The sequence below is a fragment of the Protobothrops mucrosquamatus genome, unplaced genomic scaffold (genome assembly GCF_001527695.2).
Source record: "Protobothrops mucrosquamatus isolate PMUCROS unplaced genomic scaffold, P.Mucros_1.0 scaffold23, whole genome shotgun sequence".
In the NCBI taxonomy this organism is placed as follows: domain Eukaryota; kingdom Metazoa; phylum Chordata; class Lepidosauria; order Squamata; family Viperidae; genus Protobothrops; species Protobothrops mucrosquamatus.
In genome coordinates, this window is record NW_015386408.1 from 1,968,495 (window position 1) to 1,985,942 (window position 17,448).

General features: G+C 37.1%; 1 protein-coding gene across 1 annotated transcript; it reads left to right on the forward strand.

Moving 5' to 3' along the window:
• The first annotated feature begins 1,447 nt into the window (after positions 1 to 1,447).
• On the forward strand, positions 1,448 to 12,997 carry BLOC1S5 (biogenesis of lysosomal organelles complex 1 subunit 5). Its single transcript, XM_015810836.1, has 5 exons — positions 1,448 to 1,618; positions 3,476 to 3,558; positions 4,263 to 4,392; positions 7,360 to 7,418; positions 11,485 to 12,997. The coding sequence occupies exons 1-5, from the start codon at positions 1,498 to 1,500 to the stop codon at positions 11,659 to 11,661; spliced, it is 570 nt and encodes a 189-aa protein (XP_015666322.1). The 5' UTR covers positions 1,448 to 1,497; the 3' UTR covers positions 11,662 to 12,997.
• The last annotated feature ends 4,451 nt before the right edge of the window (positions 12,998 to 17,448 follow it).

Consider the following 17,448-nt stretch of genomic DNA (forward strand, 5'->3'; position numbering starts at 1 on the left):
GAAGCTTCTTGGGTGAGGAGTGAAATGTTTTCAAAGAAAAAAAATCAAGATAGTCTAGTTACCTTTTGGAAAAAAGCACCTTTGGGAAGTGTCCAGATGTTAACATTTAAGATAATAAAAGTTCTGGAGGGAAAATTGTATGACGAATGGTTGGAGATGTTGGGTATATTTAACCTGGAGAAGATTATAGGGAGACATAGAAACTATCTTAAAGTACCCTAAAATGCTGTCAGGAGGGCCGAACTACATTGTTCCTGAAGACTGTTCAAAGAAACAAAAGATTTAAATTATAAAGAAGATGATTTTGACTGACATCAGGAAAAACTTCTTATCGATTTTAGAAATATTTTCAAAGAAAAGTTTAGCATTTTAAAATGGATGTTAAAAGAAAGGTTATTACCCTTTAAGGTTAAAAAAAAATCCGCGGAAGTATAATAAAGTATGTTAATATCAAAGAATATATATTATTTTCCACAGCAAGAAATAATATTAGAGACAGTTAAATTGATTGTGTCATTCAAAGAAAAGAATATATCTAATTTATTTTCTACTTGGAAACCGTTTCCGGGTTTTGTGCTTGGGGTGGAAAAAATAAAACTTTTAATTTGGTTTTGCTGCTTAGACAGATTTGCTGATAAAGAAATTAAATTATATACATTATTGTGTAAAAGTAAGAAGTTGAGGTTGTAATGTTATTATCTTCTACTGTGCTTAAAGAGTTGGAAGTCAAAGCCTTTTTTTTTCTTTTATCTCTTCTTGCCCATACTTTCTCCTTTCCCCTTTTTCCTCCCTGTAGTTTCCCATTATGTTCATTTTCGTTATATTACACCTCTCCAGGTGTTTAAGCAAAGACCAAATGGCCCTCGGTTGGGAACATTACTATCATGCATTCCTTCAATAATTATGAGGCTGGACTAGCTTCTCTAGTTTTGTTTACATTTCCTGCAGGGCTAAGCATGACATTAGCAGCATTTCACAAAAAGCATGAAATATTACGTTGCTGGAGTGAAACTGATTTGCTTCGCTTAAACTGTATTGTTCCTGATGCAATATTTATTGCACAGTATACTGAAACTGCAACTTAGAAAAGGAGATATTTTTAAATAGATAGAAATACTCTCCACCATCTACCTGTAGATCTAGAACTCTCTAGATTTCTTCAAAAAGATGGAGAGGTCTTTTTGCTGGCCGATTCATATTCACAATGCATGCCGAGCAAAAATCTTTCCTCTTAGCTCCAACATTGACCCTAAGTATTTAGATTTGGAACGAGCCATTCGGGAACCTTTCAATGAAACTTCAATTGTTGACGTCATAGAGGGCGATTTCTCCCACCGGTTGTTTTGGAAACTGCTTCACAAAGTGAAAGCCTTCCTGCTCATGCGCAGTACTCACATCTAGTCCCGTCCAGAGAGCCTTATGACAGTTGCGCATGCGCTTTCGTAAGGAACTGCAAAGTCGTCCCGCTGCGGTCCTCCTCGGGAGGCTTTGAGTGAAATGAGTAGTGGGGCTCCCGGGACTTTAAGCGTCAATAAAACTGCGGAGTCTCCGGTTTCTGGAAGCGGTAATAAAAGGAGGGATTCCCTGGGTTCCGCCTCCTCATGTCCTATTTTTAAAGGTAGGAAGCGCTGGTCCTTCCTTTTGCTTTCCTCCGTTAAGTTTCCGTTCTCTTGCATGCTGATACGGTAATTGCAAACATATTACATAGTATCCCTAGAGTAGCGAGGGAGTAGTTTGATTTGGAAGTAGAGCGGGCATGGTAATGGTGGTAGGCGTTCACCGCCTTCTTCGCGATCTATTGCCCAATAAATGAGACATATCAGAAGGAAGCAGAAGAAGCGAAGGTCCGTAGAGAGCACAGGTATATGGACAAAATTCGCGCAAGCTATTCTAACCCTTTATGTATAAAACACCAATGGATTCTGAAAGGAAACAGAAAGGATAAAATAAATACATTGCCTATAGTTACGAGCCTGGAATGGCTCCCGGAAGAAAGACCAACTCTGCAGATCTGTCAAGCAAATGGAAGTTGTCAATGTTTGGCTGATTCAGTTGAACTTGGTTAGAGTTGGTTTATGGAACGATGGCTTAAGAGGTTTTTTTTTTGTCTGAAGGCATACTTCTCTCTTGCTATTTTGGTCTGTTCTTGCTAGAACTTTTATTTTTGATGTTATTTTGCGATTCGGATTATTTTGTTTGATTGATTATCCTGTGGATGTTTTAATTAAAAATTGCTGATTGTAACCTGTCAACCTGTACAGTGATGAGTACACTGTTGGGAGATTTAAAAAAACAAGTTAAGGATAGGCTATCATGGAGAAAATCAAGGTGGTGCTCAGGAGTGAAAAATGATTTGATGGCACATAATCAGTCAGTCAATGTATCAAACATGCCAAGAGTCAATGACTCTTGTGCATTCCAAACCATCTTTTTTGCATTTAAGTCCAAGCTTTGCACAGCTTTCAGATGATCATTGAGATCTGTCTAAAAACAGTATCTCTGAGGGTAGTTCTGTTTCTCCTTAATCTTTCCCACTTGGACTCATGCGCACACAAAACGAAAGACAAAAGGAAAGAAGATGTTTTTCCAATGGGTAACAAAGATGGCATCTTGATGAGCTAGTTGAGCTGAGTAACTCTGAGGGTTTCACAGAATTGGATTTTTTTTTGAGACTTCAAAACAATTGAGTAAAATTATATTATTTATTTTATTTTTAAAATGTTCTATTTACCTGTTTTATCCTTCATCCCAAATAGTACAATAAAATGTATAGGTTTCATATATTAAAAAGTATCTGTTCTCATTAAACTAGCGAGGAACGTTCTTTGACAAAGTTACTCTCTAAAATGTGCTATCTGTAGACATAATTCTGTGTATTTGCTTTAAGGTATAAAGCAATTGTATTGCATGCAAGTCTTTTTATAGTCAAAAACTCAATAAACAATTGAAAGCTGTTGATAGAAGGGAGTTTACCTTGACATCTCCTAAATCTTATGAAATTAAAATGGCTTTTGTAATGGCCTTACAAACTTGGACACTAATTTGTCTATAAAGTGACATTAAAAAAGCCTTAATAGCAATAGCACTTAGACTTATATACTACTTCACAGTGCTTTACAGCCCTCTCTAAGCATTTTACAGAATCAGTATATTACCTCCAACAACTGGGTCCTCATTTTACCAACCTTTGAAGGATGGAAGGCTGAGTCAACCTTGAGCTGTTCAGATTTGAACTACTGGCAGTCAGCAGAGTTAGCCTGCAGTACTGCATTCTGCCACTGTGCCACCATGGCTCATATACTGTTATTTTGAAGGAATTTTCCTCCCTGTATCTGTGGGAAACTGTAAGCGAGAAAAACTACTATAAAAGAGAAATGTGGACTACAGAGGAAGAAAAAAAAATCTCAACCTATCCAAGTTTTTCTATATCTCTAATAATATATAAATAGATTATAATTCATCATTTTTCTTGTAGATGTTGGTGAAATATATTCCCGACTTCTGGACCACAGACCAGTTATTCAAGGAGAAATTCGTTATTTCATCAAAGAATTTGAAGTAGGTTAGATATTGTTTTGAAATGAAGTATGATGGATTTGTGGAAGAAGGTGGTTTTGAATTAAAAAGCAAAGCTGCACAAGCATATTATGTAAATTATAGGAGAGACTGACTCTTCATTTTTTAAAAAAAATGTGAAATATGCAGAAACATGCTTTTTAAATATTAAATACCCTTTTATGCAAGTGTAATATTGAATATAATTGCCACAAGATGGCAGCAAAATCTTAATAAGAATAAGAAGATATATATAAAATTTGGATAGCTTTCCATCATCTATTAGGGTGGTTTTCTTTCAAAACTGGATGATAAACTAATAAAATAAGTAATTGTAAAAATGTTAATTGTTTAAACGTGGGATGTTTAAATGAAGAATAGTGGAGATGTATTAACAATGTGTGGAAATATTAATTGTGCAGTTACTGCATAAGCATATTTAATCAGTAATAAATCTCTGAGTATTTCCAAGTAGTTATGTAATTAACTGGAGTCTAAGAATTAAAAATCTAGATATTTTAATCTGTTTCACAATGAAAATGTATACATGTCTGATTAGTTGTACATAACACTGAGTTCAATTAATTTTACTTTCCAGTAAAGGGGTATAGAATTTCAGTTTAGTTCTTTTTTAAGTGAAACTGGATTTGATGTTAATTAAATGTCAGCTTTTTTTGTAGAATGATCCCTTTCTTTTTTTCAAACAGGAAAAAAGGGGTCTCCGAGAATTGCGGATTCTTGAAAACTTAAACAACACAGTATTTGAGGCAAATGACAAGATTTTGCCAAAATGTGACGGAATCATGCATGGAAATCTAAATGAAATATTAAAGAAATGTAAGGGTAAATTTATTTTCTTCAGTGCCTTTTGTATTTAAAGAATATCATCAAAATGTGTAGATTCTCGAAACACCAATTGCGCTCACCCATCCTTTTGAAATTGGAAAAAAATGCATTTCCCTAGCGAGCTTTGTTGAGTTGCTGTGTAATGACTCACCTGGGCTTAGGGACTTCAGCAGGGGTGGGGGTGGGTGGGACAAGGCCTTCAATGGGAACACAGACCACCTTTGTGTTGAATTGCAGCAGGAGCTTGCTGGTAGCACTCCAGTTCAAAGAAAAATAAATGGACTTCTTTTCATTTGCAAAAAAGATAGGAGAGGGAAGTATGTAAACTGCATCTGAGGTACAACCACTTTGGCATTATGAGAACTGCCCTCAGGCAATACAACTTCCAGATGGATTTTGGTAGTCCCATAAGTTGGGCCTGAGTGCTAAATAATATAATTTGGCCATTGTAACACTATCACAAAATAGGTATATTTCTGTTCTAGGTAGCAACATCAGATTGATCCAATAATATGCCTCATGTTTCAATGAAGCCTTTGGCATTATTTATTAATTTGCCACATTTATAATCCACCAGATCAAGCAGAGAGTCTAGTTTAAACTAATAGAAGTCTTATAATGCATAACAAGATAGCAGGAATTAAAGCATCAAAAATCAAATTAGCTAAAATGATAGCAAATCCAATTCTGATAGGAGCTATAATTTAATACAAATCATAGCAAAATAAAGATAAGACATCCATTCTAGATACAATAGTACAGTAGTGACAGTTTAAACATCACAGGTTTGTCCAACATCTACAAGAGAAATGAAATAGCTCTGTCTTTAGCATTCTGAAATGACATTAAGGAGGAGCAGATGTAATTTCTGAGGTAGGCCCATTCCACAAAGCGAGGGACCTAACTGAAAAATAATGTCAACTAGCCTCCCTCGTTTCACAAACCTGGAAATAATAGCTTTTCTCCAGAAGAACATGCCTTATTGGTTGACATTGTTGGAAGAGGTAATCTTATAAATACCTAGCAAAGCCATACAAGGCTTTATAGTCAAAACCAGCACTTTGCAGGGCCCAAAATCCAGGTGTCATATGTGTTTTTTAGAGCTAGTCCCATTGCATTCTGCATCAGTTGCAGTTTCAGAGTAGTCTTCAGAGGCAGTCCCATGTACAGTATTTAGTAGTGTGGTGACAGCATCGTCAGTCACTAGCAAACTCCTTAAGCTCCAGATGAGACCATAACTGGTGCAAAAGACAGTGCCAGACAAAGACCTTCCTGGCCACAGTCTCCACCTGGAAGATACCAAGATGGAGACCTGTTCCCTCCTTAGTGGAAGAAAACTGTAGAACAGTTCCTCCAAATCCTAAGCTTCATTGGTGGTCCAAAAGGTTAACCTTTCCTTTATCTGTACAGGGTTACAGACAACAGAAAACATCAGTGTAGTAACTTCTGTACAGAAAGTCCTCAACTTATGACTACAGTTCAGCCCGACATTTCTGTTACTAAGTGAGACAGTTGTTAAGTAAGCTTTGCTCCATTTTATGACCTTTCTTGCAATAGTTGTTAAGTGAACTGCGGCAATTGTTAAGTTAGTAACATAGTTGTAAAGTGAACCTGAGTTCCTCATTGACTTTGCTGGTCAGAAAGTTGTAAGAGGCTGATCACATGACCCCAGGACACTGCAATCATCCTAAATATGAGTCAGCTGCCAAGCATTCAAATTTTGATTACATGACCGTGGGGATGCTGCAACAGTCGTTAAGTATGAAAAACAGTCATAAGTCACCTTTTTCAGTGCTGCTGTAACTTTGAACGGTCACTAAATGAACTGTTGTAAGTCAAGGACCACCTGAACTGAAAAGTTAAATCAGAAGATGCTGGTTAATCTCTCCCCTGCTGTGTTACGTTCTTCTGATGCTGTGATTGCTGTCTTTAAATGAGTTAAGTTTGCCTAGAAAACAGAGAATTTGATTTCATGATATCTGTTTGTTAGACATCTGCCTCTAAAATTAACTGCTATTTGTTTTCCCATGGTGATAAATTCCATTTGACAAATGGTGGACTCTGACTTTTTTCCACCAGATACTGAAACTAATCAATAACTATCAGTTAAGGACAGCTATAAAAAACATAGTCTCCTTTGGGTCAAACCTGACTCTGTATAACTCTATGACATATCCATGTAATTTTTTTTGTCCAGAAGTTTTATGTGTCTTGTCCTCTCTTTTTGCGGGTTGGGGAAGTGAAGGATGAAATATTTTTCAATTTTCTGGTCTAACCTGTAGCTCTGGAATTCCTTGATGGCTCCTCTCTAAGGACTAATAAGGCCTTGCCAGCTTAGTTACTAAGTCCAAATCAGGTTAGCCAGCTGCTATCATACACTTTATTTGTTTCAAATGCAAAGGCAAAATGCCTGTCAATAGCAATTTCTATAATGTAAGTTGAAAGAGTACAATTTTGTCCTGTTTCTGGATTTCCAATTGCCATCCAACTAGCTCTTAAAGCAGGATGTTTGATTAAGATAGGATTTTGCTCTAAGGTGGTACATAGTTTTTTAAATGTTGCGCTATATTTACCCTATTATTTTTCAACTTAAGACAAAGGTGATAGATGTGTACTGCTTTCAGACAATACATTTTCATGTTTTCCAGGTTTCCTTTCATAGAGTAAAAGTGTTTAATCTGGTTCAATTAATGTTAGAGTTTATTTTTAATGTAAAGTAGCTCCCATTTTCTGCTTGGGCTGTATTGTTATAAGCTACTTTTATAAGGGTTTAGAAATGACATTTAAACCAGGCTTAGCAAATCACAGAGATGTTTTTCTTACATTAGAAAGACCTAATGAGTATATAGCACATTTTTGTTTAAAGTAGTGTGAGCAAAGCCAGTGTAGTTCTCACATTAAAAGCAGGTCCATTAAAAATATGAATGATGAGTTGCACAACTGTAAACTTTATTTCAGTACAGGTAGCCAACCAGATGTTCAACACGTGGCAGCAAACAGAACAGGAAGAAAGACAGGTAAATACTAATATTTTACATTTACAAACTAGCAAAGTTAAGCTTATTAGGAAGAGGAAGGCTGGGAGAGCACAATGGGCTTTAAATGGATTATTTTAGCCACAAAGCGGTATCTAATGTTGGGGAGGGGGGACTAGTTGACAGCCCTTCAAGATAGACTAGATTAGGAAAAGAAAGTCATGAATGTGAACACTGTACTCTTTTTATTACAAGGTTACAGTAACAGACTCTTGCAAGTCTGAATGTGATCCCCACCCTCCCTTTATCTTTGTGACAAGTAGGGAGAGTCCTATCTGAGAGGCTTTTTCAAACTACATTTCTTCTCCAACCTCAGATTTCTTTTATATCACTGCTACCTTGGTTATACAATAGTTCTTCCTCCTGTTTCCTCAAGATTATTCCATCTCTCCATTACACTAGTTCAGGGGTAGGCAACCTTGGCTCTTTTATGATTTGTGGACTTCAACTCCCAGAATTCCTGAGCCAGCATGGCTGGCTCAGGAATTCTGGGAGTTGAAGTCCACGAGTCATAAAAGAGCCAAGGTTGCCTACCCTTGCACTAGTTCAACATTTATAAAAGGGTATATTAAACTTGCCACTTCCATTATGAGTACAGGAAACCACGATTAACCATGCTAATTGAGGCTAGAAACTCTGTAAAAAAAAACATGTTTAGTGACAGCAGTCCAGCCATCCAGATGCCATCATAAAGCGAGGACCTCACATAGCCCTGATTTGCAACTTCCTACTGATTTCCTCATTGGTTTTGCTTGTCTAAAGCTGGCAGGCAAGATTGCAAACCACAGTCACATGGCTCTGGGGGTGTTGTGCCGGCCGTAAGTACAAGGAATAGTTATTAAGCGAGTACTCCCTATAATATTCAATGGATAATTGTGTGAATGAAAATTGCCCATCTTATCTTGAAATTTGAACCGTGGTATTTGAATGAGAATTAAACTGTTTTATGCTCACAACTAGTTGCCCATCCAGGTTACCATTTTAATATTAAGATTTTTTTTTTTTTTACTTCACATCCAAATTCTCTAGACTTGTGCCTCTTGCTCTTTCTTCTTGGTTGATATATTGTTATAAACCGGACTGAGTGGTTTTGTTTGTTTAAATCTCTATTGTTAAATTTTGAGGGTCGTGTGCCCACTATGTCATCTAAACACTAAACCAGTCAAAGATATGTCAGGCTATACTTAATGTGCAAAGGCTGTGAACCTTCAAGCTGATTTCCGTTTTCTGTCCAGATACATACTATTAAGCTTTACACTGAAGCAGTCTGTGATTTGGTCACTTCTTAATCTGGAGTGTCTTTCAACAGGACTACTTAGGAATATATCCGTCGAATGATATACTTGCTTAACTGGCAAAATGGACATTTAATTCCCATCAGATTAAAATTGCGTGTAAGAATGTGAATTAAGTAACTCTGAGATTTACCAATTGCTCTGAAACAAATCTAAATGTTATTTTAAAGTTCTCAGGAAGGTGAAAAGCATACCTTCTTCTGGAATAGCTACACTAGATGTAAAAAAAAATGTCATAGGTAAACCTGCAGTTTTAATTAGCCTTTCATGGTTGCTTAAAAAATAGCAAAGTTTTTATATCTTCTCCGCTTCTGTATGGGTGGAATGTTTTTCTAAGAACTTCGTTCACAGCCAGAGAAAAGGGAAATCCCTGTTTTGCATGGAACAAAAAATACCCAACAGAATGGAAATGTAAATCTTTCCTGGTCAGTCGAAAACACTGAACATATTATGACTACAGCTTTCTGAAATGGAACTATTTCATACCTTTGGATCTTACTTCATAAAAGGCTAGATTATAAGAACATGCAACTTGCTATAACCTCTCACAAGGCTGCACACTGTTGGTTTGTAATACATATTCTTAAACCTCAGCATTAGGAAAAAAACTGTGGAAGAAATTAATTCTGTATTTTTCTTCTGTGCTTCCTTTAATTATGATTAGGCAGCCCTTTCAATTTTTTTTCAGCCCTAATAGAGGAGCACTGTAAGCAGATTGAAGCAAATTTCATATTTCTTATTTCTGTAATTGATAAGGGCAAAATGCTGTCAGCTGCAGTGTAAATACAGCATTCCTAAATTTCCTAAACTTGCTAAGACAGAGAAGGCATACTACAGGTTTACATATCCCTAGTCCACATATTTTCCTTCTCTTCTGATTTTGGAGCTAAACATTAAGGCCCAACCTTGTTCAGCCCAGTTTTTTCTAGCTGTGTTGTACACCAACTGGTGACCATTAAGATAAATTGCAAATAGTCCTCAACTTACAACCATAATTGAGCCCAACATTTCTGTTGCTAAGGAAAACATTTGTTAAATGAATTTGCCCCATTTTACCAACTTTCTTGACACAGTTGTTAAGTGCATCATTGACTTTGTTTACAAGAAGGTTGCAAAAGATGATCACATAACCCAGGGACAACCGTCATAAATATGAGTCACTTACCAAGTATCTGAATTTTGATCACATGACCATGGTGATGGTGCAACAGTTGTAAGTGTGAACAAAGGTCGTAAGTCACTTTTTTCAGTGCCGTTGTAACTTTGAATGGTCACTAAAAGAACTGTTGTAAGTCGAGGACCACCTGTATATTTGAAGACGGAGCAGATGTCCTGGGAAAGACTGGTTTTTTTTTTTAATCAATGTTGAAGATTGGAATGCATTGGGTTTTTCTCTATGATACTCATTCAATAAGCCATGGTTCCTAGCCTCTTTTGCTGCAGGACACATTCTGTGCATTAAAAGAATGTTAGAGAGTCCTATGGCAAGTATCCATCCAATGCAGGTCTCCTAATACTTTGAAGAGTGTTTTGGGGAAGAATAGTATTCCATACAACCTGCCCATTATTGATTGCTCTCAGCTGTTTCTCTTTAAGTAAAATGTCTTGGACAATTTTATCTCCTTTTAGCTTACTGTTAAGACTATCAGGAAGTTACTCATGCCTTGGTCTTCTCATGATTGGATTTCTGTAATGTGTTATATATGGGGCTGCCCTTGAAAACTATCTGGAAAACTATCTGGAAGCTGCAGTTGGCCCAGAATGCGGCAACATAGGTAATGATGGATGTGCCATAGTATATCACATGTCTCCTCAGCATCCTGAAATGCACTAGTTTACCACTTGACTTCCAGGAGCTGTTTATCACTTATAAACATGACCTAAACTTATCATGACCTAAAGCCAGACTACTTTAGAGACTGCCTATTTCCACATTTCTGTCCATCTGATGAGGTCAGGCTGAATGGGCATGCTGTGGATCCCATCAATCACACAGCGTGCCTGGCTGAGGAATTCTGGGAGTTGAAGTCCACAAGTCATAAAAGGGCCAAGTTTGAAGACCCCTGTGCTAATGGCTCTGTAGAATCCCTAAGCCATGTGCTATTTTGTTGTCTCTCTATAGCAGGGTGTCCAACCTTGGCAACTTAAAAGACTTGTGGACTTCAACTCCCAGAATTCCCCAGCCAACCAGAATTCTGCACGTTGAAGTCCGCAGGTCTTAAAGTTGCCAAAGTTGGACATCCCTGCTCTATAGGAAATCAAGAAAGATACGTATCTCATTTTTAAAAACTACCCCAGTAAATAGCACATCTGAGACTGCTTCTGTCTAATCAGGACCTTGACACATCTTGCCAAGTTGCCCGACTTTGTGCTATCATGTGTTGTAACTGTCCAACCTACAGTTGATGCTTAGCACAAATTTTGGTGATTGCCACTGCTATTTGTACTACAGTTACTCTAATAATGTATTTTATGTAATTTTATTGCATTTTAAAAGAGTTTTATAATTATGCTTCTTTATATTCTATTGTTGTGGCCCCAAGGCCATAGCAAAGATTTGATTGATTTTTTTTTCCTTTTTTCTTTCTGTTTGTGAATTTATTTATTGTTACAAGCTACACATTTTCATAAAATAAGGAAAAAAATAACTTTTTTAAAACTCCCCTACTGAAGAGATCCTCATTGCAACATACAGTAAACTGTCTTCTCTTCATTGCCAGATTCAACATTTATTACCTGCTTTTTCTCCTCAGCTTCAGACTGAGAAACTAAGGGCTGGTGAAGCTCAACGTATGGCTGACTGGGAGGAATTCACGAAGGAGCAGCACCACCTGAAAACAACGGTCAATGAAGAACACACAAAAGCTATGGAGCATCTTAAAGAACAATATGAGGCTTTGGAGAAGGACCTCCCAAAACAGTCTCTCTAACAAACAGGCATCTTCCACTAGTTTTCAATTTTCAGGATTTCCGGCACAGTATTAGAATTTAGATAAAAATAACAGGGACCAAAACCAAAAGTGCTAAGTTGTAACTGAAATTTGGTTCCTTGCACTGAATAATTGTTTCATTTTCATTTAAGTGCATGTGCGCACATGCGTGCACACACACACACACACACAAAAGGTTTGATAGCAGCAATAACAGTATTATACTTCAACAAGCCAGATTAAGTGCACAGTTAAAATCTATTTACGAAATGAATAATTACATACTTTTTGTTTGGGTCCTTTCAAGGAGCTCTCCTGTTACTTTCCTGAAGAATTAGCTTCTGTTAGAGGCAGGGAGGAGTCGTAATTATGTGCAGACATACAGCAGTAGCCTGACGTGTAGAGTAATAACTGTAAAAGGCCCATACACCTTGGGAGTATAATAGTCTGAAATCCATGAATGAATTCTTTATGTTACTAAGGTTATCAGTATAAGTTTTAAAAACCTTGAGAAAGAAGTCATCATTTCACTGAATTTGTTCTGACTAGAAACAATGGGAGAGTATTAGGTTGGCTGCCTTTGAGGTATGTATTTGTCCTATTAGTGTTTCTGTGTGTTGTACAAAAAATACTCTCATATGCTTAATGGCCTGAAAGCTCTGGAATAGGGTTATGTAGATTCAAAGGCAAAATGCAATTTGTAGTATGCAGTGATCTGCCTATAATAGTCACCTCAGACTTTCCCAGGATCATGCTGCAGCTGCAAATGACGCACACACAACTCTAAGAAAAGTCACTGCTTCTTTAAGATGTTCTTTACAGATGCTACTTGGGGGTCCACACGCACATTCAAGCATGTGTTGGCTTTGAATCTCCTGTGTAGCCCTTCACCGACAATATTTAATGTTATGGTTGAGCCCTTTTGGTGAACATTGCAAATGACCAGTGTTCTTGCAGATCAAATTGTGTTTTCCAAGTAAATAGTATTCTGGAGCATAATTAATTTGTGGGTGAACTCCATGATTTGATATGTATTAAATATTTGCATACTGTGGGCCAAGTTCATGATTTAGTTCTTTGTCATTTCAGTTGTAAAAAGAAAAGCATTAATAACAGGATGAATGTTGAGGTAAGTTAGGCAATAGGCAGGAAAATTGAATGTTATTTTAACGGGCAGTGTGTAAAAGAGAAAAATGTAAAACAAAATTACCCATTATCTATGTTGCAAATGCAATAAGCCAACAATAGGTTGCTTGTGCGATTGTGTGGCTTAATGTCAAGACTCTATCCTGACAGTCTGTTGATAATGTGATTAAAGCGAGCAGAGGAGATGGAATAAGTATTTGTGATTTCTTTCAATAATACTGAACTTCTGCCAAACTGCTCTATCCACTACTGTATGGCTGACAAGCTTCATCAATCATCATCAGGTAGCTAGACTAAAACTCCGTTTGCCAACACTGAGGTATGCTGGAATGTTGTTAACTCTCTTGTGACTTGTGAGGGGAGGGGGGGCAATAGGTGACTTTAAAATATTTCTCCACTGGAGAAAGAACATCTAATGAAATACCTATTCAGGGGAAAACAGTTTTTCATATCTGTGTGGCTCCATCTTGCTCAGTAGAAGAGAAAATTAACAGAGTTCATGGTTTATTACAAACGGGTCTTTAATCGTTCTGTGTGCATTAATCCTCAAAAGTCATATCAATAATCTTGTTACAATAGCATTTTGCCTTGGATATTGAATTTGATTTTTATATTGCAACAGAATAAATTAAAGACACGATAGCCCTAGAGCAGGTCTTCCAATTTATAGCCCTGAAAAAAAGGTTGTGGAGAAATGCCTGGTTGTATAGTGCAGGGGTCCCCAACCTTGGCCACTTTATGACTTGTGGACTTCAACTCCCAGAATTCCTCAGCCATAACATGGCTGACTGAGGAATTCTGGGAGTTGAAGTCCACAAGTCATAAAGTGGCCAAGGTTGGGGACCTCTGGTATAGTGCCTATCAGACCTAGCAATGGCATCTTCATTTGTTAAAAGACAAGAATGTCAGTTCTCACTTGCTTGGCCCATGTGGCAAAGTTAAGTCTTATCTTCATGAGTCTTCATATATTTCCCATCTGTTACATGTTTAGCAATCGCTCATAGCTTCACCTGTATCTATCCTATGAGTTCCCCTGGTTACATTTTCTTGTTGACCCTTCAATCTTTACCTTCATCCCTTACCAGTTCCTTATTCCATTTTGTATTCTGACTTCCTTGCTAGCTAGAAACATTTTTTTTCCTGTTTGTTCTTCCTGTTAAGATTTTTTTACTCACCTTCTTCCCAATCTTCATTTTCTTCACTTTTCCTTATTTCTCTCTGTCTTCATTGTGGAGTTTCATTTTCTTTTACCTACCTACCGTTTAGTTTTTGAAAATAGGGACATACCAAAATAAACAGTCTGTCATCGTTATTCTCTAATAACCTATTCTGATTTATTTTTGGTTCTGTTTGTTCTTAATTTACTGTCTTTTCATCCATTTCTTGTTTCTCATTGCTCTTAACAACACTTCCTTGTTTGCTGTTGTAATTATGTTACCCATCCAGTTGGCATAGCATTTTTTGGATATTTGGCTCCCTCTTGAAGGTACAGATCTGCCAATTTTTCAGACAATGGGGGGGGGGGGAAATCCCTTTTTATGGGGAACTTCCAAAAGCCATACATATTGCCTAACTATTAAGCAGCACCTGGATTTGAATAATTGTTCACACAGAGCAAATAAAAACTTCAAAGAAATATTTAAAAGATTAGGAATGAATGAACCAGAGTAGATCAGTTTCAGCCTACTTCCAGTGATCTAGTATGGATCTAGTTCCATTTTTTATTACTAATCCATAGGAAAAATTATCACATTTTGTTTCTTTTTTAAAATGCCAGTCTCCTCTTCAGTCCAATCCCTCCATTATGTGTGTGTTTCTAATCATATTAAGTAGGTTAATGGGTCTATAATTAACAAGGTCTACATTGCAATAGAATAGCCTTACTCTCATCAGGATTTATAACATAAATCTTTTTAATCTCTGTCAAAGACTCGTGGCCATGTAAACACTGATGGGCAGAAGCTATCCAAGCATAAATTTGAGATTGTGACAAAATCCCTCCTAACAGCTGGAGTGCTAGAATTAACAGCTTCTACTTTTTTACAAATATCTCAAAATATCTCAATATCTCAAAATGTTGAAACTATTTCTGGAAGTTTTCCACCTAGACTTTGAGATCATCCACTCAATTTATTCATTGGTTCCTAGCATCTTCAAAGAAACACCTGGGTTTTTAATATAGTTGCCCAACCCTTGGTCTTAAATATATATTTAACAAATATATTTGTTCAGTCTTTCTTACCCCATCACCCCCCATTATTGACTTATTTATTTGTTCATTCAATTTACATAGCTGCCCATCTTGCCCTGAGTGACTCACAATTAAGAACAAAAAGAATAAACAAATGCAAATAACAAACATACAAACTACACTAATGCCAAGCTCTGATGGTGATACAGCTTTTTGTTTGGAGGATTGTTTTGACTCAGTGTTGTGGGTTGTTGTGGTGGTTTTAATCTTTGTACCCTGTTCAGTCACTGCTATGAGATAGGCAGCTATACAGACCATGAGTACATACATAAAGCTTTTTTTATTGTCCTAAAACCTTGGGGTTTCCTTGAGCATTCCAGTTCTTTTCTCTTGTTTCTCAAAAGAAACAACTTACCAACTTCCTAATACTCACCAGCTGAGTTAATTATTAGAGGGAAATGAATGCTTGTACTCAGATGTCAAAATGGTATTCATTGAATATGTAAAATAAATTCCTGGTGCATTATTGTTTGTTCAACACTTTACAAGAAATAAGAATATGACTTGGCTGATCTCAGACGGTTAAGCTGGGTCAGCCCTGATTAATTCTTGGAAAACTACCAGGAAATACCAGGGCTGTAGGCTAGACTGGACTGGAAAAAGATCCTGAAAATAAGGCAGTGGAAAACCACTTCCATATTGTAAGAGAGAAAAAAAAAACCTGGGTAACATCTAAGAAATTTCCAGGAATTGTGTTTGATCTAAGACTTTACTTTTATAAGGAAGCAAACCACGGATGGAACTGCTGCAGGTTGTTTCTCATCAACAGATGGCAGTAGAAGAATTTAATAAACTTTCAAAATGAGAGTGAGTTTATTAACACCAGCTTTTGACATCCCTATCTTCAAATACTATTTATATATTAATCTGGCCGCTTGCACCATTTTTGTAAAAAATGTTCTTGCACCAACACATTTTTGGTTGCGACAATCCGATGCAATACCAAATTGTTTATCATGCTTGAAAAATTGAAGAGAACGCAGAGGCCTAGAGGAGGAGATCATAGATTTATCAATTGCTTCTGAGCAATAAAACCAATATAAGGATTAATTTTCTCTGAATACATGGACTGCAGTGAAGAGAGTCACTGAGATTAGTTTCACACATGATGCAAAATGAATGGGTACAACTTGCCTCACTTTTACATCCCAACTCACTTTCCAAGAAATTGTCTGATTTCTGCCCATCTTTGGGAAAAGCAGACCAAAAGAACATCCTTTAGGCCACTGTGAAGAGTTTACAGTACATCTGGAGGACAAAATTGTTCTGATCTCAGATCTGTCAACTGAGAAAATCCAATGGAAGTGAGCTAGACTTCATCTGGCATGGTTACCTAGGGTGAATGTAAGTTTCTTGCTCCTGATGAATGGAAAAAAGTTTTCCATTCAACTTATCAACTTTACTTCTTATGGGTTATATCACTGCTCCCTTTATGGAGGTGACAGAGGCTGGATGAGAGCAGTGTAAATATATCCTGGAAGTAAAGCTACCAGCTTTAAAAGAGGTGGTGATGAACCCCTGCTGAAGAAATCATTGCTTCACCCAGATAGTTTGGAGAACTATCAACTAGTTTTTTAGTTTTTATCTTTGATTAAGCTTGTTGAGAAAGTGGAAGACCTCAGAAGAAAGGACTGTGAAACTTTCTCAGTCAAGCTGTTATACCATGATCACACTGATCACTCTTGCTGATTACCTGTGGTGAGACCAGAATGGGGGAAGCATGACCGACCTCTTATTCCTCTTTCATCTATGAAAGACCTTCAACACCATTGATTGCAATATCCTTCTGGGTTTTCTCCAGGGATTGGAAGTGTAATATAAGATGTTGCAATGGTTCTACACCTTCCTCTGGGATTGGTTGTGAGAGTCACTGTTGGTGGTAGGGTAGAGGTCAAGTCAGAAAGCCTATCATCATGAAGTTCCTAAGGATTCAATTCTCCTACTATCTATATATAGCCTCTGAGAGAACCTATCCTTTTGTATAGGTTCAGATATCAACAGTATATTTAAAAGTGGAGCATCTCAATTCTACGTTGAACAAGATTCCAAGACACTGTTAGGATCTGGATGGGTATACCCAATCCCCAAAAGATGGAGTAGAAGTGGGTTCAGAGACTACAGCTTCTGATGCATGGTCACTATGCCCAGTGATATTTCACCATTGGTTCTTGACAGGGTTGAACTCCATCATTTAAAACAGATTTGCCATCCTAGGGCTCTTCTGGATTCAAAGTTCCTGCTCAATGGAGGTGTGGCAGCTATGGACCAAAACGGCTTTTGTAGAGCTCCATTGTCAAGACCCTCAAGACTGGTAAGGATCAAGGAAATAAAAAATACACAGATTTCCATAAGATATTTTTATTGTTAGTCAAGATTACTACAGAATCTTG

Coding starts and splice junctions, on each gene's coding strand:
- BLOC1S5 (XM_015810836.1), top strand. CDS start 1,498: ATGAGTAGTGGGGCTCCCGGGACTTTAAGCGTCAATAAAACTGCGGAG. Junction 1,619..3,475: donor CTCATGTCCTATTTTTAAAG/GTAGGAAGCGCT, acceptor TTTTTCTTGTAG/ATGTTGGTGAAATATATTCC. Junction 3,559..4,262: donor ATTTCATCAAAGAATTTGAA/GTAGGTTAGATA, acceptor TTTTTCAAACAG/GAAAAAAGGGGTCTCCGAGA.